Source organism: Spinacia oleracea, chromosome 4 (assembly GCF_020520425.1).
Source record: "Spinacia oleracea cultivar Varoflay chromosome 4, BTI_SOV_V1, whole genome shotgun sequence".
NCBI classification, from domain to species: domain Eukaryota; kingdom Viridiplantae; phylum Streptophyta; class Magnoliopsida; order Caryophyllales; family Amaranthaceae; genus Spinacia; species Spinacia oleracea.
Genome location: NC_079490.1, coordinates 149958564 through 149981874, shown reverse-complemented (window position 1 = coordinate 149981874; position 23311 = coordinate 149958564). Strand labels below are relative to the sequence as shown.

The 23311-nt window shown below is 35.0% G+C and overlaps 2 protein-coding genes and 1 long non-coding RNA gene across 9 annotated transcripts; 1 reads left to right on the top strand and 2 right to left on the bottom strand.

The window, feature by feature from the left end:
* The first annotated feature begins 4692 nt into the window (after positions 1 to 4692).
* On the top strand, positions 4693 to 9892 carry LOC110805485 (protein WEAK CHLOROPLAST MOVEMENT UNDER BLUE LIGHT 1). Of its 7 annotated transcripts, none has more exons than XM_022011097.2 (5): positions 4693 to 5155; positions 5303 to 5380; positions 5499 to 5671; positions 7182 to 7426; positions 7554 to 9892. In XM_022011097.2, exons 2-5 carry the CDS (start codon positions 5307 to 5309, stop codon positions 9480 to 9482), a joined length of 2421 nt encoding a protein of 806 aa, XP_021866789.2. In that variant the 5' UTR covers positions 4693 to 5155; positions 5303 to 5306; the 3' UTR covers positions 9483 to 9892. The 7 variants fall into 7 exon arrangements, with proteins under 7 accessions (XP_021866789.2, XP_021866788.2, XP_021866790.2 ...); XM_022011096.2 differs by having other exon boundaries at positions 4695 to 5171; XM_022011098.2 differs by having other exon boundaries at positions 4713 to 4901.
* Positions 9893 to 10369: 477 nt separating this feature from the next.
* LOC110805491 (ferredoxin--nitrite reductase, chloroplastic-like) lies at positions 10370 to 13147 on the bottom strand. The gene is made up of 4 exons (NM_001426508.1): positions 12685 to 13147; positions 11801 to 12155; positions 11418 to 11706; positions 10370 to 11324 (listed from the first exon to the last, which is right to left on the bottom strand). The coding sequence occupies exons 1-4, from the start codon at positions 13085 to 13087 to the stop codon at positions 10587 to 10589; spliced, it is 1785 nt and encodes a 594-aa protein (NP_001413437.1). The 5' UTR covers positions 13088 to 13147; the 3' UTR covers positions 10370 to 10586.
* A 6871-nt stretch (positions 13148 to 20018) lies between these two features.
* LOC110805486 (uncharacterized) lies at positions 20019 to 21370 on the bottom strand. The gene is made up of 4 exons (XR_008932064.1): positions 21305 to 21370; positions 21156 to 21223; positions 20724 to 20836; positions 20019 to 20113 (listed from the first exon to the last, which is right to left on the bottom strand). It is a non-coding gene; the product is annotated as an uncharacterized lncRNA (long non-coding RNA).
* Positions 21371 to 23311: the final 1941 nt, after the last annotated feature.

The window sequence follows — 23311 nt, the reverse complement described above, 5'->3', positions numbered from 1 at the left end:
ATTCCACTTTTCCATACAACTCAATCATCATTTGTACTTCATTCTATTTTTTCATGTACTATGTTCCATTTTTCTTAAAACCCGTGTTTTTAGTCAAACGAAACTATAATTATGGGACGGAGGGAGTATAATTATGCTTTTCATTTTGGGGTGTTCTAAAATATTGTATCTATTTTGACAATTTCTTACTAACTCCGTTTCGCAATAGATGCATCATTTCTTTTTTCACGTATCCCAATATGCTTCTTTGAACATTAACATCTCTAGTTGTGTGTAAGTAAAAATTATAAAAAATTAATATTTGGAATATTTACATTGATACGAATTTAACAAGATCTCACTTGATTATGTTTGTTTTTACCTAATGTGAAAGAATAATTGTCAAAGTTAGTTAATGAATAATGTCCAAAAGAGAAACAATGCATCTATTGTGGAACGGAGGAAGTATTTAATCAATTGATATTTTCCTAACATACCCTTGTCAAACAACTTAAATACCCCCATATTTTGCCTACAAATGTGGGTCCATTATTAATGTTTGTACCATAAGAAATAGTGTTGTTAATTTTTTAATTCAACAATCCTCCCCCTCTGCTCCATACATTTATTGTTTTTTGTCTTTTTGTTTAAAACGTAAAATACATTGTGCATTTTTCTGGTAAAGTACAACATTAATTGTTAATCATATACTTCATCCATTCTTATTTACATGACACAACTGGGTTTTTGACTCTGTTCATACAAACTCCTTTAACTTCTTTTTGTGATTTATACTTTAAAAAAAAAATAGTTGTGTGGGGTCTTATTAGATCCGTCTCAATACATACTTTTTAATATCAACTTTTTATAATATCTTCTTATCCATAATTGAAGATATTAATGTTTGAAACTGTGCATTGGCAAACGTGCATAAATAATTGTGTCATTTAAAAAAGAACATAGGAAGTATCATTTTTCAAATTTCTTAAGACCTGTGAAAAATGTCAAACAGACACTATATTATGGGACGGGGGAATATGTTCTAAGCATGTGTTTTACACGAATCAAACACCAGACCACGTAGTGGAGAAAACCTTCCATGAACTTTACTTTACCACTTATCCATGAGTATATGTGTAGTAGCGCGTCAAAATATAATACTGCTAAAATACCCGACAAATAATATTTAGGCCCCTTTTAGACTCTGGGCTCTAGGTCGCTGCACATTTCGCCTAGGCTCATGGCCGGGCTTGATTTCTACATTCATCGACGCATCGTTTACATGTGAACTTATTTACTATCGAACGCGCAAGGGCTTAACATTGATTTATTTTCACACATAAAAGTAAATAAAATTATAAACCCCTCGACACAAAGATTAAGAAGGTGAGTTGATTTTCTTATAATAATAATGTAAGTGGTGGATGTGTTAATTTATCATTGTGAATAGTTTATTGGTAGAAAGGATGATGTGAATATGTGTGAGAATACGGGAGAGAAATAATAACTAGTAGGGGAGCATAATATTTTAATGTAGAACTAGTATGTACCTGTGCTATGGCACGGGTACCTATAAAAGTACGGAGTATAAAAAACTTTTAAATGACTATGTTAATTACAATGTTTATTATTTGGCAGTATCAAAACGTTTCTAAATATTGTATGTCCCTTGTGCAAAACATAAAACCAGAAGTAAGAAACTAAAAAAGTTCCAAAATTAAGTTATAGATTCATGAGAGTCTAAGAAAGTGTGAACATATTGTCTACCTTCTCTAGCTCGAATAATCGTAATCCGCAAATCTCGATATTCACATTGGTCACGCAACATGGTTCGAGCATTCTGAAACATCGCATCATATGGATTTAGGCTGAACTGAATTGAACTGAATGAAGTTGAACTGAACTGAACTGAACTGAACTGAACTTAATGGAGCTGAACTGAAATGAACTGAACTTAATGGAGCTAAACTGAACTGAGCTGAACTGAACTGAACTGAACTGACCTGAACTTAATGGAACTGCAAAAAAGTCCAAAAGTTCTAATCGCATCATATGGATTTAATGGAACTGCAAAAAAGTTCTTTTGAATTGAACTGAATGAAGCTGAACTGAACTGAACTGAACTTAATGGAGCTGAACTGAACTGAACTGAACTTAATGGAGCTGAACTGAACTGAACTGAACTGAACTGAACTAAACTTAATGGAGCTGAACTGAACTGAACTGAACTTAATGGAACTACAAAAAAGTCCAAAAGAACAGGGCCACACTGTCAAGCATTTTTGTAGTCCTTCTATGTAGGATTATGGGGCTTATCATAGAAGATTCGGAACCATCTATCACATGCATGCGATTTTGTACTTCATTATCAATGTCATAAATGTATAATTACGCAAACTTTAGGAAATTCCTTGACTCGGGGATCAAAGACCCTATTTATGATGATTACTACCACTTATGTGGAACACATAGGGACCTCTACTGTCATTAACAGTGTTGTCAATTATTTCTACTGCCATAGACGTGAATGCCAACAAAGAATTGAATGTTCGAGATTTATCTCTAAAATGGATATTCGACAAAAGCGACTTGAATACCTTCATTTTATTTCTCATTACCTTTTATATTATTTGAATACCTTAATACCCTCACTTACCCACTTGTATTTTTATTTTAATAACATTAACTCACCCTCTTTAAACTTGGTGCCGGTCAAGTGCACCATTTATTATATATGGATGGAGTATGTTATTTTTTCTAATCATATCAACCACACGTTACAATAATCCCTTCATCCAAAACTAAGGCAGAGTCGTTGGCTATGATATTAACGATCATGCTTTAGTTAGGCTTAAATGTTTCTTCGAGAATAATGTAGCAATTTAACAAAATTAAAAATTGAAAAGAAAGCAGAGGCAAGAGCTGCAGTGATCAACAAAGTGGCAACTACTTCAAACACATCTCAGATAGTTTTTTGGTATGATAGTTAGGAGGCCATCCAGGTTTCAAAGGACTCGAATGTGGCAGAAGGCTCTTCTTCGAAGGCAAAGGACTTTACTCCTTTTGTTGTTAGCGGTTCAACAGTGGATAGTCCGATTACCATTGTTGAAATGGAAGGTGGAGAAATCACCAACAATTAATCTCCCAAGTGTCTTAGTAGTGTTTTATCTTTTGGCTTGTATAGATAACCATGATTCTTTGTGGCCTCAAGGTTTATGGGATATTTTGTAGAAGGGAGGTATGATCTTATCGTTATTTACTTCACCAGAAGGGAAGCAGGTTTTGTACCGAACCTACATTAATGTTTTGTTAATATAATCGTCTTTTCATGTGTTAAAAAATCTATGTGGTATAGTGGTATACCCAGCTTAGTCAAAGGACATCTAACTCAAATTATTAAGCATAAGCTTCATTATTTCTCTTCTTTCTAAGATTTATCTTTCAATCTTCAACAATCTTTACACAATTAATCGTCCTTACGCCAACTAAACTAATAGGTTCGGTGACTTGTGTAATTGCATATATTTTTATACTTGGTAAACTAAGAGTATTCCCCTAAAAAAAAACTCTACGAGTATGTTTCAATTCTGGTTAGATGGTTGAAAATGCGATTTGCTCTCGAAAAAACTTCCTTTCTCTAGATTTAATAACTTCTTAGATCTAGTTCCTCTTATTCTGTTTTTCTTTAATTGTAAATTTATTTTTAATTGATCTTATCCTCGGTTGATATATTTTTTCTTCATATTCTTATGTGTTATTTTTCCCCCTTTTTATTGGAGTTTACCGATTTAATTTGATTAGAATGATGAGATTTGGTAGAATATAGACATGCATATTACAATAATAGAAAAAATAAAATGTAATGGCAAGTGGGAAATGCAGAGCTATTGATAATATGTACAATTGTGCATGTAGGCTTAGAAGCAATTTTGTTTAATTTGATTTTCAATGTATAATTCTACCAAAGTTATGATCATGTGATTTTTATTTCCGTATTGTGTAATTATGTGGAATTCGGTCTTTCATGGATAAAATATGTTTTTTTTTCTTTTTTTTATAGAAGCAAAAATATGTAACGTTTTCATTTCGTACCATAAATTTGTCATGAAATTTGAAAGTGAATAATTGTTCTAAATTATTTCCGTGTTCTTTCATGTCCATTAGTTACCCTTTATTATGGTTATTTCCAATTTAGCCTCCCCATTAATTATATGAGGGAAATTTTGCTGATTTATTAATTTATTTTATTCATTAAGTTTCCATAAATAACAAAGCATGAGAGGTGAGAATTGGGGTTTTGAAGCTCTCACATTCCTCACCACTCTGCTTTAATAATATAGATATTTTAATGTAAAATTTAAATACGAAGTATATAAAAAAATATAACTCCTAAACAAAATACTGTCGAAAATGAAATATATTACTCCTAGAAAATCCGGAGGAAATAAACATTATTAACCATTTCAAAAAGTAAATCTAGCATACTTCATCATAATTATAGGTTCAATAACACACATTTTGATTTAACATGTCATAATCCACCGAAAACATTAGAGTGAGGTTCAAATTGTCCAACTAATAATAGCATGAAATATAAACACAAAGACCAATCAGAAATTCCCTTGTGCATGCAAGCGGGCCTACCAAAGACAATGGAGGAGAGAGAAAATGTTATCGCTTTTTGAGGTTTCTCTTACTTATTTTTATTACATCCTACTCTAATTTATTGCAGTAAAATGAATTAAAAGAAAAAAAAAAAAAAAAAAAAGAGAGGTTGACCTTTTTTGCAGATTTGGTTAGAACTAAAAATTTCCCATCAAAATCTCTGGTTTTTTTGAAAAAAATTTATGGCCGTCCCCAGAAATTTCTCGCTCCAATCAACATCAAATTTATGATAATAAAATCCGAAAGAAAATAAGTAGGTAAAGCAGAAGGAAAAGTTTACACCATTATTTTACCATATCCTTTCAAACTTTCTCTTCTCTTTTTTTTGCTAAATTTCCTCCTTTAATCATCAACTTTATCCTTAATTTGATTGATTAATCAAAACCCAGTTCATTGGATTCCTAAATAATCCCCAAAAGTTGCAAATTGCCAATAATTTTTTGTGGGTGTTGCAAATATTGAAGTTTATTGGCTGCTTTAGCCTTTGTTCAATCAATATTCTCGAATTTGGGTAGGAATTTATCTGGGTAATTTCTCGGAAGCTTTTTTTTAATACTTTTAACAAGTTTTTTGAGTACCCAGTTCAATTGCGAGTTTAGATTGATTGAAGTTTGATTGATTGGAATTTTATGTGAAAAAGGTTTTTTGTTTTTAACAGGGAAATGGGTACGAAAATTGAAGAAAATCAACAGGTTTTAATGGCTCAGGACGAACAGCTGAACACAGAATCTTCAAGGTAATATATGATCCAACTTGTATTAATTAAACTCCCGTTTTATGTATTTCTTTCCTTTTTTTAATTTTGGGTTTCATATAGTATATGCTTGATAATTTGGTGATAATTAATGAATCAGTGAAAATATTGAATTGTCTAATGGCATACAAGACAACGCAAAATCTGTGGAAGATCAATTTCTGCTAGATTTGGATGTTGTGGGTACCGGGTCCTCGGTACCGGTTGCAGGGGATTCGGGCAATTTTTCGGAGGGTCCATTGAATGGAGAACTAGATAATCACTTGATTTCAGGTATTACAATCTGCAATTTGAATTTGGTTATTTAATTTGTCTGTTGCACTAATTGTTGTACTAGTACTAGTTAGGGGAGATGGGGATATAAGTGGTTCCTTTTTGTGGGATTGTAGGTAACAAGGCATGGGTTTTTAGAATGAACTAGAAATTGATGGTCCAATACTATAGTAATTTGAGGAAAGGCATAGTGGTGAGTGTAATGTGGGAGGCTATGATGATCTATTTCGTGGATGACGCGTAAAACTGATGAGATTAGGATGTTGTGAATGATTGTTATCATCAAGAATAGAGGACTACTCATGTTTCTACATGATTGTATTTGCATTCTTACGCCTTAAGCTAAGCGGCTCATTTGTACCCGTCACTGGGGACATGTATAATCCTCATGTGGTATTAATTGTTTGAGGGGTCAGTTGAATAGACAAATAGATACTCGCGGTTCAGATTTTCTATTAATACTTTGAACTTGATTAATATATTCCTGTTGCGAAATACTTCTTTGACAGGGATCTTTTGCACTGAACCAAAGTGAAAGTGTTAGCGATTGTTAGTGCCTGACCAAGAGCATAGAATTACTTGTGTCTCTACATGATCGGTCTGCAGCACAAATTTGGACCAAACTGCATAACTTATTCTCTAGATTCTAGAATATATATTTCAATATTTGTGAGAAATTTTGAATTAATGTCATTCATATCACTTCAACTCTGTTCATTTTTAAGGAATGACATGTTGGTCAAGTAATCTAAGAATACTTACATGTTGACAAAACACAATATAATTTTCAAGTATGTCGAATGTTTTCACCGTTAGTAGTTGGAAGGCAGATTTCAGCTTTCCCCAATCTGTGCATTCTAAGAGACCAAAGTTAAATTAAGGGCTCTAGAGAAAAAATATGCCCGGATACTAGAACGTTTCTTCTTTTTCTTGCTTTATTTGTTTTTCTTTTAGTTTTATGTCTGTCTCTCTCTCTCTATAGAAGGAGAGTATCTTCTACACATCAGAAGGGGGTTAAAGTAGGGAGGGCATCGGCATCAGTTCACTGATAATCTTTCCTGATTTTCTGTATCACTGTTTCCATATTGCATAAGCTTCACGATGCATAATGGTTTACTATGTATTGCAAGTAGTGAACTTAATTGAGCTAGGTGTTGCTGTCTTCCTGTAAATTTTACATTTACAAAATAATTACTTAGAAAAGGGAACAAAGAAGCATTAAGAAAGCTGATGAAAAATACCTAATACGGAGTATTTTCCGATAGAAACAGTGGGTTCAATTCGACTATATATTAAATTAAACAAGGAACTGTTGAGGTTAATTTGAGCTGATATTTCTTAATGCCAAGGATGTGAATATCGTATAATTCCGATCTTATAAATATTATGATGTCATTTTTTTTGTTTATGGAAACCACATTTCAGAACTGATTGCTGTGTGGTCTTATCTGGTTCGTTTTCCCCTCTCTTTTTAGATTCACTCTTACTTATCCAGGTTATGTCACTTCAGATTCTGTGGGCGATCCTGCTAAAGACAATCACGCTTCCTCTGATGGAGATGTTGTCACCAATGTCAAGACTGCTGGGGCTGCAGTTGGAAATGGGACTCCTGTTAGTCCCTCTGCCCTTACTTCTGAGTACGATTTGAACAAAAATCTTATAGATACAGCAGCACCATTTGAATCTGTGAAAGAAGCAGTTTCCAAGTTTGGAGGCATCGTTGACTGGAAAGCTCATAAAGTTCAGACTGTGGAGGTTGATATAGCTGAATTTTCTTCTTTTAAGACTTTGTTTTGCCTGTAAAGTCCTGAAAGTAGACATATGAGCTTTGGTTTTAACATAGTAAATTCCAAGCTGATTAGTTCTGTATATGGTTGTGCAGAGGCGCAAAATAATTGAACAAGAACTTACAAAGGTGCAGCAGGAGATTCCCCTGTACAAGGAACAGACTGAGATGGCTGAAAAATCAAAGATCCAGATACTTAAGGACTTGGAAAACATTAAAAGACTTATTGAAGAACTAAAGCTGAACCTGGAAAGAGCACAGACAGAGGAACGTCAGGCAAAACAGGATTCTGAACTTGCCCAACTTAGAGTTGAAGAGATGGAACAAGGGATTGCCCATGAAGCCAGTGTGGCGGCCAAGCAACAGCTTGAGGTAGCTAAAGCCCGACACGATGCTGCAATTCTTGACCTAAAATCTGTCAAGGAAGAACTGCAACTGTTGCAAAAGGAACATGCTTTTTTATTGACTGAGAAAGAAGATGCTGTGAAGAAAGCTGAAGAAGCTGTCGCTGCATCTAAGGAGATTGAGAAGACAGTGGAGGAATTTACCATTGAACTCATTACTACCAAAGAAACTCTAGAGTCTGCACATGCTGCTCATCTGGAGGCAGAGGAACAAAGAATTGGAGCAGCTATGGCCAAAGACCAAGATAGTCTCACTTGGGATAAGGAATTGAAACAGGCAGAAGAGGATCTGGAGAAACTAAACCAGCAAATTGAGTCAGCCAAAGAGCTAAAATCAAATTTGAACTCAGCATCCAAGCTACTTTCTGATTTGAAAGCTGAATTAGCAGCATACATGGAGTCAAAAGTAAGTCAAGAAATTAGCAATGGTGATAATACACCAGCTCAAGTGAACAAATCTCATGCAGATATGCAAGTGGCAGTTGCTGCAGCAGCTAAGGAACTTCAGGATGTAAAGCTCAACATTGAAAAAGCAACTGATGAAGTAAACTGCTTAAAGGTGGCAGCCACATCATTAAAGACAGAGCTTGAGAAGGAAAAGTTGGAACTGGCCAACCTAAAGCAGAGAGAAGGTATGGCTTCGATTGCAGTTTCATCTCTTGAGGCTGAGTTGGAGAAAATCAAGTCAGAAATAGCTTTGGTTCAGATAAAGGAGAAAGAAGCTAGAGAGAAAATGGCAGAGTTGCCTAAGCAATTGCAGCATGCCTCTGAAGAGGCAGATGTGGCAAAATCAGCTGTTAGTTCAGCTCGTGAAGAGTTGAAGAAGGCAACAGAGAATGCAGAGCAAGCTAAAGCTGGAGCTAATACAATAGAGAGCAGATTGCTTGCTGCTCAAAAGGAGATGGAGGCTTCCAAAGCTTCAGAGGAGCTAGCCCTTGCAGCAATCAAGGCTCTCCAAGAGAGTGAATCAACCAAAACTAATGGCAATGAGGAAGACTCACCTAATGGGGTAACACTTTCTGTAGAAGAGTACTACGAATTGAGCAAAAGGGCTCATGAAGCAGAGGAACAAGCCAACTTGAAGGTAACTGCTGCAATGTCTCAAATTGAGGTAGCCAAAGAATCTGAGTTGAAATCTTTGTCCCAATTGGAAGAGGCAAACAAAGAGGTGGAAGAAAGAAAGGAAGCTCTGAGAATCGCTTTGGAGAGAGCTGAAAAGGCTAAGGAAGGGAAATTGGGTGTAGAACAGGAGTTGAGAAACTGGAGAGCTGAGAATGAACAAAGGCGTAAAGCTGGTGAATTAGCCCAAAATAATAGCCCTAGGAAGAGTATTGAGGAAGGACAAGAATTGAAGGGAATTAAAATAGAGAAGGTAGTTGATTCTTCTTCCCCTCCTTTCCATTATGGACAAGGACTTGGTCTGAAGAATGTGGAGCAGATAGCTAGTTCTAAGACTGATAGTAGCACTTCCCAGAACTCAGGAAGTCCCATGGATAACACTAAAAGTCCAAAGGGAGTATTTGGGCAGAGTAACACATTGAAGAAAAAGCGGAGATTTTTGTTTCCAAGGTTATTTATGTTCTTTTCCAAGAAAAAATCATCTCCAAAGGCATCATCATAAGCTCGCTCTTGGATGGATGGATTAGTGATTTGTGTTTGTCTTTGTCATTGGCATTGTCATTGTCATTGTCATCATCAGCTGCTAGTCCTCTTCTGAAGCAGCATCAACAGTCTCTATGTTGTACATGGTTGGTTATCCATTCGATCTGTATTTACCTTTATACTTACTCTTTTTTGCTTGAGCTTTACTTTTATTCTTATGTACATGTTTGTCGGAAGACTGAGGTGTTTTCAAGGCAATAAGAAGCCTGTTTTTGGACCTTGTTATAGTAAAGATTTAAAGAGATGTAATGTCATGTATAGATGATACTTTCAAAACCAAAACTCCAATTGAAAAAAGGAGTTGAGTTTTTCTGTGATTGAAATTTTGAGTTCAGTTTGAAGATAGAACATTTTCTATTCTATATAAAATCTTGGTATAGTTTTAGAATTTACACTTTTTTGGGTCTTTCTTAATGATTATACTCCAGTAAAACAATATTACTGTTTTGAGTATTTTATGGAGATATTTAACAATGCACTTAAATCTTACCAAGTACCAAATGATAGTGGTTAAAGTTGAGGTTGGGCTTTGATTTGCTCATATAGTCCCTGTCCTCCTGTGGGCTGTGGGCTGTGGGCTGTGGCCAATTGCTAATTGTTTATTCTAACTGCTAAAGAAAACCTTTATGTGTGACTTTAAGCTTCTTGAATGCTGGTTTGCCTGAATTGCCTCTCTGCTGATGGTTTCGCATCTTTACTTTCGAAGACAGATAGCGATATGTTGAAATTTAGATATGATAACAAATGATCAAGTCAACTTTCTTTTTTTCTGTAGCGAAAGCCTCATACCGTAAATGATGTAGACAATATTATATATATTTTTTCGATCACAAATTGGAAACATTGTGAGAAATGAATAATGAACTTTCCCTTTCACAGTGCCTATTGAATAAACAAAGTAAACCTGCTATTGACATTACATAACTGAGTATCTTGTTATGCAGACATACAAGGGATCTTTATGCAATTTAATTATATGCTTGAAAAAAAATGCAAATATTACAAGTAATTACCGAATACCGATAACAGTTAACAAGAACAGGCACCCAAAACAGTCTAGCTACTACTCTGCCTCTTCCCTCTCCCTAGGAACAGCACCGAATTGGTTGATCAATATCTCAGCAACAACAGGCACCAAATCTTTACATGGGACTGCCTTCTTGTAAATGTCTCCTAGATGCGAGTCACTTCCTATACGTCCTCCTACAAACACATCAGCTCCTTCACAAGGCTTACCGTTCTCATCCCTAGTCATGCAACCCATGAACCCAATATCAGCCACTTGTACTTGACCACAACTATTAGGACACCCGGTCCAATGCATCCTAACAGGCCGTGTTACAGACACTAGTCGTTGTACCTCTTCTGTCACCTTGAGTGCCCTAGCCTTGGTCTCGATAATGGCTTGTCCACAAAATTGGCTCCCCGTACAGGCCACAAGCCCCTTCATCAAGATGGGTGGTTCAGGGGAGTAACGCTCTTTTAACAGAGGCTCGTTTAGTAGTGAATCTATCTTTGAGTTTTCAACATTTGGGATGATTATGTTCTGCTCTACTGTCAGACGGAGCTCCCCTGATCCATACACATCAGCTATACGGGCTAACTCTTCCATCTCATCAGCTTGCAGACGGCCCACAGGAATGTGGAGACCCACAAAGCTAAGTCCTTGTTGTTTCTGAGGGTGAACTCCTAAGTATTCTCTTCTCTCCCAGTCCTTCTGAACCAGCTCTTCTGAGGATGCTCTTTCTAGAACTTGCTCAGGCATTCTCTTCTCAACCTCTCCCCTGAATGCTTCCATACCCTGCCATTGTTTGGAGAATGAGCAATACAGTTAGAATAATTACTTAGAATAGATTAACTAGTAAGAGGAGAGTTGTTTGTTAGTAGTACTCACAAGCTCATCAATAAGCCACATCATTCTGCACTTCTGCCTGTTTCCTCTAAAGCCAAGGTCCCTGAAAGCTTCAAGCATAGCTTTGCATACAGGAACCACATCTTCTGCTGAGACCCAAGCGTCTAGTGGGATTGCCTCTTCACATCTTTTGATGCTAAAGAATCCTCCAACCAACAAATTAAACCCGAATTTCCCATTCTTTGTAGCAGGCATGTAAGCAAGGTCATTGATGTGTGGATGCTCATAAAGATCATGGGACCCAATAACACATGGATTCCACTTCCTTGGCCTGAACCAATGTTCAAAACAAACAACAGCGCCTAACAAGTTACTAATACAGCTTTACCATAACATGCTTGAAAGAGATACCGAAAGGGACTTACAGATTGGTAATAGAAAGGTTTCCACGCGAATTGGCAGTGACAAATTGGGAAATTAGGTTGGTAAAAGGTCGGGTGTCAACAATTTCATGAGGGTCAATCCCTGCAAGAGGGTTACCTACAGGGTTCCTTACATTGTCCATCCCACTCTGTAAGCTGGTAAGACCAACGGATTCCAGCCCTTTGATGATCTCTGGCACATCAGGCAGAACAACTCCTCTAATTTGCCAGTTTTGCCTTGTTGTTACATCCGCACATCCATCTTTTCCGTACTTCTTGATCACGCTTGCTAGGTACCGTGTCTGCTCACTCGTTGTTACCCCATTCGGCAGCTTCAACCTCATCATGAATCTCCCATCTAATAACATCCACCATTTTTTACAGTCATCCATCAGACTCACTCCATTACATAAACATTTAACATTATCCATCAATCATACTGACAATTCATTTCTACTGAGTCCAGTAGCTACAGTTTTACTACGGAATTCCTCCATATTCAGTCCGATTCCGGGATTTCAAATTTAATGAAATGATCCAATTACTAAGCTAATTACAAATTCATCTATAACTTCTTCTAACCATATTCCTCAATCATCAATATTCAATCCGATTTCTGGGTTTCGAATTTTCAGCAAAACGATATAAAAACCATATTCAATGATTAAATTAACAAGCTAATTACGTACGATTATACTAACAACATCCCTTTTAAGCGATTGCGACATGAAATTCGTTGACTAACCAACAGAAAATATCTCCTAATCAAGCAATTAACCTCTTAAATTGAATCAAAACCAATCATAAAAATGGATCTAATTAATCATCTAATCTTTTAAAAAAAAATCGAATTATACAACAACAATTAGGAAGTTAGTTAAGCTTACAGTGATGTTTACGGCGATGGAAAAGTCCAAGCCACTTGAGTCTAACATCAATATCATCCTTATTATGCTTAGATTTATCAACTTCCTCCATTGACAAAGTAGCAAGATCACTAATCCCATCCTCAATAAACAACTTCATTGGGTCTTTCTCAATCTTAACTTTCTCAGCTGGGTTAATCCCACTCCTAAATTCCTCCTTCAATACCCAAAACCCATCTCTCTCCTCCACTCTCGGCTCCAGCCTCGCCGCGTCCACAGACGGCGACACTGCAGCCGTTTCTGCCGCGGGTGAAACCGCCTTCTGGCATCGAATTGATGAGTTATTTCTTCTTCTGTTGTTGTTCGACGATGACAGTAATGTCGTTGATGATGGTATGATCTTGTTGACTGGAAGTGATGCCATTTTTTTTGGTTGCTCTGTTTCTTGCAACTATGAATGATGAAGATGAAGATGAAGATGATGATGATGATGATGATGATGAGTTAGTGGTGGAATTGAAATTGTATGATGAAGATGAAGATGAAGATGATGATGATGATGATGATGATGAGTTAGTGGTGGAATTGAAATTGTATTTTTATGTAGGGTGATTGAGGAGAGAGAAAGAGGAGAAGGACAAACGGTGAGGGAGTGTGGAAACTAGTAATAAGCACAAGGTGGGAAGAGTTAAGAGGGGACTCTTGGACATGGTTAAGGGTCATTTTGTATGTTTGGTTACGTTGGATGGCCATTCACACCCAAAACTAGCGGCTAAAAGGGGCAGACTGCCTCTAGCCGCCAACCATTATAGTATGGTGCTAGATATAATATGTAATGTTGTGTTACTAATATCTATTTTTGTCGCTTTGCATAAAATTGATCAATGTATGTATGAAAAACTAACTAGGTTTTGATTTAATGTTAAAGGACTGATAAATTGAAATCAATGGCATTCATTTCAAATCTCGGATCCGATATCCTTTTCTGTGAAATATAACTCTAATTGATATGTGTATTTTAGTGATAGATTGTCCAGGATTCTTAAACTGGAGATAATCATTGTGGCGGGTGTATCTGTGCCAAGTTAGGTAGGTCGCAAGAGTTGGGTGACCTCAACCAATACAACTAAGGATTAGGGTGGTTCGGGAAAGGTCAACTATGTTAGGATGTCTACGTACATTAAGTAGGTCGCGAGCTTAGCTAGGTCGGGTGTGTTATGATAGGTTGGGTTTGCCCGTTCAGATACAACAACAACAACAACAACAACAACAAAGCCTTAGTAATGATTTGGGGTCGGCTAACATGAATTGTCGTAGGAGATCGTCATTGTCACCAATCAAACCAGAAATGAGCAGGAAGTTAAAAAGATAAAAAACAAGGAAGAAAAAATGGAATTAATGAAAGTAAGATAAGAGAAAAATGTATATATATTATAGAAGAAATATTGTAAGGGATAACAAAAAATAAGTAAAGTTTAAAATAAACGAATAAGTAAAATAAGTACATTTCAAAATAGCATGTAAGAAAAAAAATAAAAAATAAAAGGAATTTTTTTTAAAAAAAGTAAAAAATAAAAAAAAGAATAAAAAATAAAATAAAAAATAGAAAGAAACAGAAACATGAAAGCTGTATAAGTCAAATGAACTCTCTCCACTCTGTCCTATCCAACGCCATATTTTCCTCAATCCCAAGAAACCTTATATCGTGTTCAATCACCTTCCTCCAAGTTTTCTTAGGTCTTCCCCTACCCCTTGCAATTCTATCACTTTGTCACCCTTCTATCCTCCTAACCGGGGCATCACTTGATCTTCTGCTTTCATGTCCAAAACATCTTAAACAATTTCCCATCATCTTAAACTCAATCGGTGCAACCCATACTTTCTTCCTAATAATCTCATTCCTCAAACGATCATTTCTTTTATGCTCCCACATCCAACGTAACATGCGCATCTCCGCCACATTCATCTTGTGCACGTGACAATGTTTCACTGCCCAGCATTCCGTGCCGTATAACAAAGTCGGTCGAATTGACGTGCGGTAAAATTATCCCTTCAATCTTTGGGGCATGCCCGGATCACATAGGAACCCCACCTTTCCACTTCAACCAACCTGCTTTGATAACGTTCAGATTTAAAAAAAATATTATTATATTCAAATGGGTTGGGTGGATCAGGTGTATTGTGTTGGCTCGTCTAGATAATTTTTAATTCACTTGTATTCAAATGAGTTGGGTGGGTTAGGTGATCGGGTTTGTTGGGGTGAATTGAGTTTTCTATATTTGGTAACTCAACATGAATAATAGTTTAGGGGTCGTATGGTATAAGTGCAAAATTTCAGTTTTTGGTTGTTTTGTTTTAAAAGTCATATGATTTAAATTGAATTATAAACTAAAAAACAGTTATTTTTATACTTTTATAGTAATCATGTTGGTTTATGGCAAAAAAACGACAATTTGGTTTTTAGTTGTGTAAGAAAGCAAAAAATGAATAAAAAAGGACACCGAACGTACCCCTAATTAATTATTTTAATTAGAAGTGTTAGCATGTAACGAATTGGAAAAATTGTAGGCGAGTCGGGTAAGGTGATTTTATAACACTATGTCCGTATTAGCTTCATTCGGGCGACTTAATCAAATTCAACTCATAAACCGAAAAGGTTGCTCGGAGTGCTTATGATGTAGCACCATGCGGGCGGTTAGCTAGTGAGTATCATCTTACGGGAATAAAGTATGGCGTAGAACAACCGAAAAGGTGTACATTAAAGTCTGCTCATCCATAATTGCCTGAAGCTCAAGATGTTCTTCGAACCAATCATTGACTTTATTAAGATAGGTAAACTATGAAACCCCCACATCTTTCGGCAGATGAAATTCGTTGCGGAGAAGCAAGATGAAAGAACTAACTTTCTACTAAAATAGAAAATGTATTATAAACGCAATGAATCTAACATAAATGATTTTGTGGCTTAATAGTAGCTGACGTGTTGATAAATTCCCTTAACCAGGGATACTCCCTCTTCCTCCCTCCGTGTGCCAGATTTGTATTCCTTATTTACTGATGTTCTCCTCCCTTTTTCTTATTCTTTTTCTTCTCTTCTTGCTTTTTAACTATGGTCTATGGGAGTATTTTTTAAAAAATATCCATTCCCTATTGTACTTCTTTTTGTTTTATTTTCTTTTTTTCAATTTATGTTTGATAAATTTATTTAATTTTTCCTTCCTAGTTTTATATTATGTAAATTTTTTGGGGTAAATACTCCTCGTCTTTCTTATAACGACATCATATAAATTAACAAGATGAGATAAAATATTATTACATATGATTTATATATACGGATACTTTGTAAAAGAAATATACCGTAAAAATATAAACAAGCATATTATTTAAAGTAGATTTTGAAAATTAAAATGCTTATTATACATTGGGTCCCATATCTCTTTTTTTGCCTAGGGCTCCCGAAATGTCAGGACCGGCCCTGAAGATTGGTGGTTGTGGCGATGGCGAAATGATAGGTGTTTGTGCTATGTGGATCAATCTCGGAAAATTAAGTGGGCCAAGATGGGTGGGTTAGTATGTTGGGTGGGACGCAATAGACTGTAGACCTATATCGTGTTTGACCGTTTGTTGTACGGGTCAATATGGGTTGTGTTGAAAAACTTTAACCCACCATATTCCATGCATGACCCAAACCCCTAGGTCGTGCCAGGTCGGATTTGGGCATGACCTGTTTAATCATCCAATTAACTTTGTGGGCCAGGATGGGCCGTGTGTTAGTGATCATCTCTAAGGAAGTCTAGAATCATATCATAGTCGGTATCTCGGTATTCAGCTTGTGTCCCAATTGCCAAATGGACGCTTGCTGGTAAATGGTAATGCTATAGCCAAACCCGGTCATCTATGTCGCGACTCGCGAATATTGAATCGACGAAGGTGTATTTCTTTCTTGCGGAGTTACTTCATTAGTTTGCGTCATTCCAATGTCATGAATCACGTCTCATTATTAGTTACAATTAAATATTTAAATACTTGCTTCATACTGTTCTTATCTGGAAAGAGATAAAAGCCAAAGGTTTTTATTAATCAAATCTTATACTCGATCCGTAACATCTTACCAAATAAAAAGTTGAGGAAACATAGAACAAGAAAGAGGTCTTGTGCGCACAAGGTGTACAATAAATTTATTGTACACCAAGATAATTTTTATGCGATTTTTTGTAACTTTAATCTACTTTTTTATAACTTTTATATTATAAAAATAAAAAGTTGATAGATAACTTCTATATATAAAAAAAATGTACTCCATCCGTCTCTTTTTGTTCTTTACGTTTTCATTTTTGGTATTTCAAAATGTTCTTTGCATTTCCTTTTTATATTATCACATAAATGACTTAATATTCTATCAAAATTTGTGTCCAATTATTATTTTAACCAATTAAATTTATTGGGTCAATTAATGTCTCACACTTTTTCATTGGGACATTAAAATTTTCTCATTTCCCAGTATCAGAATTTTGATAAAAGTTAAAACATTATAAATAAACGTAATTTATCTTGTTTAAATAAAAAAATTGAGGAATCTCTATGCAAATTAATTAATCGTTAAAACGCGTGAAAAATACTAAACGTAAAGAACAAAAAGAGACGGAGAGAGTAACTTTTAAGCATTTTGAGTCTACTTTTAATACGATATATAATATTTATTATACACCACTTAATTAAAAATAAGAATTTGTGTATAACAAAAACAAAAAAATATTACGGGAAAGTTCAATGTACTAAAGATCGCACCTTTTGTTGGTACATCAAAGTTTAAGACACTGTTAATTACTTATACTTCCTCCCTTCTTTATTAAATGACACAATTTTTTTGTCACGTTTGTCAATGCAATATTTTAACCATTAATACCTTTAATTATCAATGGTTAAAATTATAAAAGTTTGATATTACAAAAATATAGGATGAGACGATTATAACAAGACCCCACATAACTATATTTTATGTTAACAATAAATCACAATTGATATTCAAAGTATATTATATGAATAGTGTCAAAAGTACAATCGTGTCATTTTAAAAAGAATGGAGGAAGTATATTATTTGACTTTATTCAGTTATTGTAGTAGTAGAAGTGAGCCGCTTGAAAATTCTTATACGCGCCTATAAACATTTTGAGCTTAGTAGAATCAAGACATTTTTTTGTTTAGTTAATTATCTTTACTCATTTCAAATCTATCTCTATACTAAAACAGAAGTTCCTCTCTCCTCCTATGTCCACATGTCGCTACCTAAATTATTGCACCCTTTTTATTTTATTTTAATTAGAAAAAATAAATTACAGCACATACTCCTGAACATTGAAAAAATAGCGACTAATTTCATATCATCCAAAAAAGGAATGAAATATTCACCTAGAATATTGACCACTACGATATACTAGTCTTATACGCACGAGATTATACACAAACTAAAATGATAGATGGATATATTGTCACAAACCAAACCAAATTACATAATTCGTGGGGATTTTCCTTACAATAAGAAATAAACACAATTTACTCAAATTCAGTACTAAAAAGTAAAAACAACTAAAACAATTCAAAATTTACATCATATTACTTAATTTCTTTCTCTCGTAGATTTTTTTTCCCGGATTGTTAATCCTTCTCCTTGATGCGTCTCCAATTTTGATCAAACTCGAAAAAATCAGAAAAATTCCTAAATTATGAATTAATCAATGAACTCGTAAATTGAGTGTTATAATCCCCAAAAATTCAGAAAAATTAAATCAACTAAATGAACCTCAGGAAAATGCATGGTTCCTCACCTTAGAAAAGGAAGATGAAACAATGGAGGAATTCAAAACTCAGGTGCAATGGAGGAAATCTATCTCTATACTAAAACAGAAGTTCCCCTCTCCTCCTATGTCCACATGTCGCTACCTAAATTATTGCACCCTTTTTATTTTATTTTAATTAGAAAAATTAAATTACAGCACATACTCCTGAACATTGAAAAAATAGCGACTAATTTCATATCATCCAAAAAAGGAATGAAATATTCACCTAGAATATTGACCACTACGATATACTAGTCTTATATGCACGCGATGCGTGCGAGATTATACACAAACTAAAATGATAGATGGATATATTGTCACAAACCAAACCAAATTACATAATTCGTGGGGATTTTCCTTAAAATAAGAAATAAACACAATTTACTCAAATTCAGTACTAAAAAGTAAAAACAACTAAAACAATTCAAAATTTACATCATATTACTTAATTTCTTTCTCTCGTAGATTTTTTTTCCCGGATTGTTAATCCTTCTCCTTGATGCGTCTCCAATTTTGATCAAACTCGAAAAAATCAGAAAAATTCCTAAATTATGAATTAATCAATGAACTCGTAAATTGAGTGTTATAATCCCCAAAAATTCAGAAAAATTAAATCAACTAAATGAACCTCAGGAAAATGCATGGTTCCTCACCTTACAAAAGGAAGATGAAACAATGGAGGAATTCAAAACTCAGGTGCAATGGAGGAAATCAAAACTCAAGTACAAACTTGAGGAGCGCATTTCCTAGATTAGAGAACACATTATATATACCTGAATTCTAAGTATAATCTCTAAATATATAAGTTAGATTATAATTTCCTGATTTATGCACGCGCGAAATAATGTAGTCAGGTGGCAACAACTTGGTCTAGTGGCTTTTGCTTCTGAGCAGGTTCTGCAGGGTCTTTGCAGTTCTGGTGGGTTTCAGTTGGCAGCAGGCAGCAGCTGTGCTTTTCCAGTCAGTCAGTGCAGCCAGTCAGGTTGTTGTGTTTGCAGTGTTCAACAACTAGCTGTTCTTCATGTTGTGATAATTTGGTGGGTTGAGTAATAAAATCATAGAGATCATTCAGTTTTTTTCACTGAATGTGCAGCTCTTTTCCAGTGCTCTCTTGAATTATTAACCCAGTGTGAGTTGAGAAGTTATCAGAAGGCTGCTAAATCAATCAACCTAACTCTAAACATTCAAAATAATCTAATTACCAACATAAAACAATCAAACAATAAATACAGCAAAAACAAAATTGAATTACCCAGGATCATGATTCAACATATAGCAGATCAGAACATTAAATCCAATTTTCACATACACCAATACACATACAGAAAAAGCCAATTAATTTCTACATTTGGATCATGGTTTTATCTGACCAGAACATTAAATCCTACAAAACTTCCAATTTCAGCCAAAATATATCAACTTCCATCTCAATTACCAACCAAGCACAACATTTATTTTGCAGAACAAACATTACAAACAATTAAAACCCCAATTGGTTTCGAGATTAGTGTTCCTTACCGATCAATTGGGGTACCCAATTCAGAAGAAAGGCAACAATTTTCAGCAGTAACGCGGTCCATTTGCTCAAGTCGGGCCTTGATAGCTTTAGTCCTCTTCACAACAGAGACAATGTCAGATCCACAAAGAAGGATGCAAACTAATTACATCAATTAACAACCAATTAACACATCAGCATTGTTCAATGTAAATTACTGAAAATTAGATCAACAACAAAATTAAAAACCCTCAAATGAGCAAGTTGAATAGCTAGAATCACGAAACTTGCACACATTTTTTTAAAATTTACTATGAAAATAAGATAAATCCAGATCCATAACAACAATTGACAGGCGAAATTTCAAAGCATTTGAAAAGTTAATCAAAAAAACAGAGAGATGGAAAGAATTAGAGTGCGGCTAACATGTATGGTCTAATGCAACTAAATGTGAAAAATCTGGCATCAACTTTGGCAGCCACAGGAATATAGTATGTAGTTCAGAAAATGAAATCTCAAATGCAAATGAAAGACTATAGAATATGGATGAAAGATTACAGCTATAATTAAACATAATCTCAAAATCAAAAGTATAACTCGTAGCAGCAGTCAAACCACCTAGTTCAATTTTGTTTGCCTGCTATGCATTTCATATTTGGCAAGCTATACTGATTGCAATTTTTTTTTAATACTATACATTTTTGAGTTTGAGAGTAGATCACACATACCTGAGATATTGGAGAGTCATTATTTTCAACAATTGGGGATTTTTGGATACAAATTGATGCCATTCAGATCTACAAATCTTTCCGTCTAAATCTACATCGGCTTCTTTGAATGCCTGTTCAGATAAATCATTCTTTGGTTAACAATTTGTTGCAGAAAAAAAAAATTAGGAAAATTTCTATAATTTCTATGGATATGGTGTAAATTTACGGGAACCATTCTGGATAGATGACGCAGAAAACATTCAAATAGACGTAATGTAAACGATGCAACGAAAGAAAAAGTCAACGGTGCGAATCGTTTGGTTAAAGATTAAAGACCATCATATATGATCAAGAAGCACATTAAAGTCTCTTACATCTGGGCACCAAACTCTCTAATTAAGTTCTTGACGGTCTATCCACATTACATTAGCAATTTCGAATAATTCATACCTTGAAAGTCGCTCCGTCCATTCAGCATGTCGTTTGATGACATTTCTAACTGTAACAATGCAAAAACCCTTTCAAAATACATACATTTCATGATTTCATCAATTATAAGCAAAATCAAACGAAATTGAGCTCAAATTACAGGAAATTACATCTAGCTTTGATCGTATCAAGCCGTATATCTTCATCATGAATAAAATTCTGCAACAAATTATCAAATAAATTGTAATCAATACAATTGAATAAAGCAAGAAAAACACGATTGTTCTTCAATTACCTAAATGCAGGACCCTAACTAATGTAAATCATAATCAATTAAACATAAGCTGCATAACAACATGAAAATTCAGCTAATTAGAATACCCCTTCAATGATTTTAATAGCAATTCTGTCCTTGACACTTCCTTTTGGATTCAAAAACTCAGCTTTTCAGTCAAGTACACACATCAATTCAACCAATTAGAAAACGAACTCGCTATCTAATGCTAATCAATCGAAACAAAACCGCCATCAATTTCACCGCAAAAGAAACAATAAATTCACACAAATTAATCGAAAACCACATAGAAGCTAAAATCTTAGTCTGAAAGTCCAATATAATATATTTATATATCACACACATTTGAAAGCTAACCAAACCAAACCACTTGAACTTACGAATTATACCTGAAACGCTTTGCCAACATCGGAACTTGGAATTTAAGGTCCACATTCTGGGCTTTTTCAAGCTCCACCTGTTTAGGAAGCAAACCAGCTCCATAAACATCCCCAAATACCAACTGCTTGTTATTCTGCAAATTTAATCCAACACCCATTTTTTTAAAGAAACAGAGATTGATAATTCTGCGCAAGATTGCAAGGCGTAGGTAATGCAATAACCGTTTTCTCTTTTATTTTCGTCAAATTTTGTGCACAATTTCGTAATTAAACAAATAGGTTAATATTAAACAAATTGAAATTTAGATTTCAAATTTGGGAAAAACAAATCAGGTGACTTTGGAGAGAGATTCGAAAGTTTCATTCAAATTACAGAAAATAAAGCTTACAATATTAACTGATTTCGCCACTGCTTCCTCGTCGTCGGAAAATCAGAGTCTCCGGCGGACCCCGTTGGTGAAGAAACAGCTGCGCATCTCCAATTTCTCCGTCGAATACGAAAATTATCTTTGTCCGCAATTTGTTGAATATGCTTGAAATCGATATGCCAGCTTGAAGTTGGAATTTAAAAATTGCAATACAATTGAAGTAGCAGAAACTTTCGGTTAGGGTTTACGAAATCCTGCGATTTAGGGGTGATTGAATGAGGGATTTCAATAACGATTGAATGAGGGGTGATTGAATGAGCGATTTAGGGGTGATTGAATGAGGGTTTACCAAATCCTGCGATTTAGGGGTGATTGAATGAGGGTTTTCAATAACGATTGAATGAGGGGTGATTGAATGAGCGATTTAGGGGTGATTGAATGAGGGTTTACCAAATCCTGCGATTTAGGGGTGATTGAATGAGGGTTTTTGAATTTTTGGAGAGAGAGATTCAAAGGTTTTATGAGATTTTCTCACTGATTGGTTTTCCAGTGTTTATTATTTTTGGAATTCGCAAGTTTCGGCTACTAATTAAATTAGGAGAGCGGTTTTTTTTTTTAATTAATTTCGTTTTGGGCGTTAGAAATTGGATGGGTCTGGCATACACTGTTAAACAATGAGGGGTGTTATTGTAAATTTATTAGGGGACACGAAAAGTTAAGTTACTAAAAAGCCCTCAGGAGTTGGCTTATATAATAGAGATTTGTACGTACTTACCATATTCCAACTTATTAAAAGTGGAATAGGTAAAAATTTAATATACACTTTAATTCTCAACATATACGCCGCAATATTGTAATATTATCCAAGTCGTAGATGTTGCCGAAAACGGAAACATGGTACGTATCGGAAAATATTATCGGAAATGGAAATATTGCCGGAATCGGAAATATTGCCGGAAACGGAAATATTGTCAGAATCGGAAATATTATCGGAATCGGAAAATAATTCCGGAAACGGAAATATTAAATATTTGTTCGAAACGGAAATTGATTCCGGAATCGGAAATATTAAATATTGTTCGTATCGGAAATGAATTCCGGAACCGGGAATTTAATCGGAAGCGTATCGTACGA

Bases quoted from the DNA above. Each gene is read 5' to 3' on its own strand.
- LOC110805485 (XM_056827574.1), top strand. From the start codon at position 5,307: ATGGGTACGAAAATTGAAGAAAATCAACAGGTTTTAATGGCTCAGGAC. The intron at 5,672-7,166 runs GTATTACAATCT...TTACTTATCCAG, and splicing joins AGATAATCACTTGATTTCAG to GTTATGTCACTTCAGATTCT. The intron at 7,427-7,553 runs GTTGATATAGCT...ATGGTTGTGCAG, and splicing joins ATAAAGTTCAGACTGTGGAG to AGGCGCAAAATAATTGAACA.
- LOC110805491 (NM_001426508.1), bottom strand. From the start codon at position 13,087: ATGGCATCACTTCCAGTCAACAAGATCATACCATCATCAACGACATTA. The intron at 11,707-11,800 runs GTAAGTCCCTTT...ACATTGGTTCAG, and splicing joins AACCTTTCTATTACCAATCT to GCCAAGGAAGTGGAATCCAT. The intron at 11,325-11,417 runs GTGAGTACTACT...AAACAATGGCAG, and splicing joins TGTGGCTTATTGATGAGCTT to GGTATGGAAGCATTCAGGGG.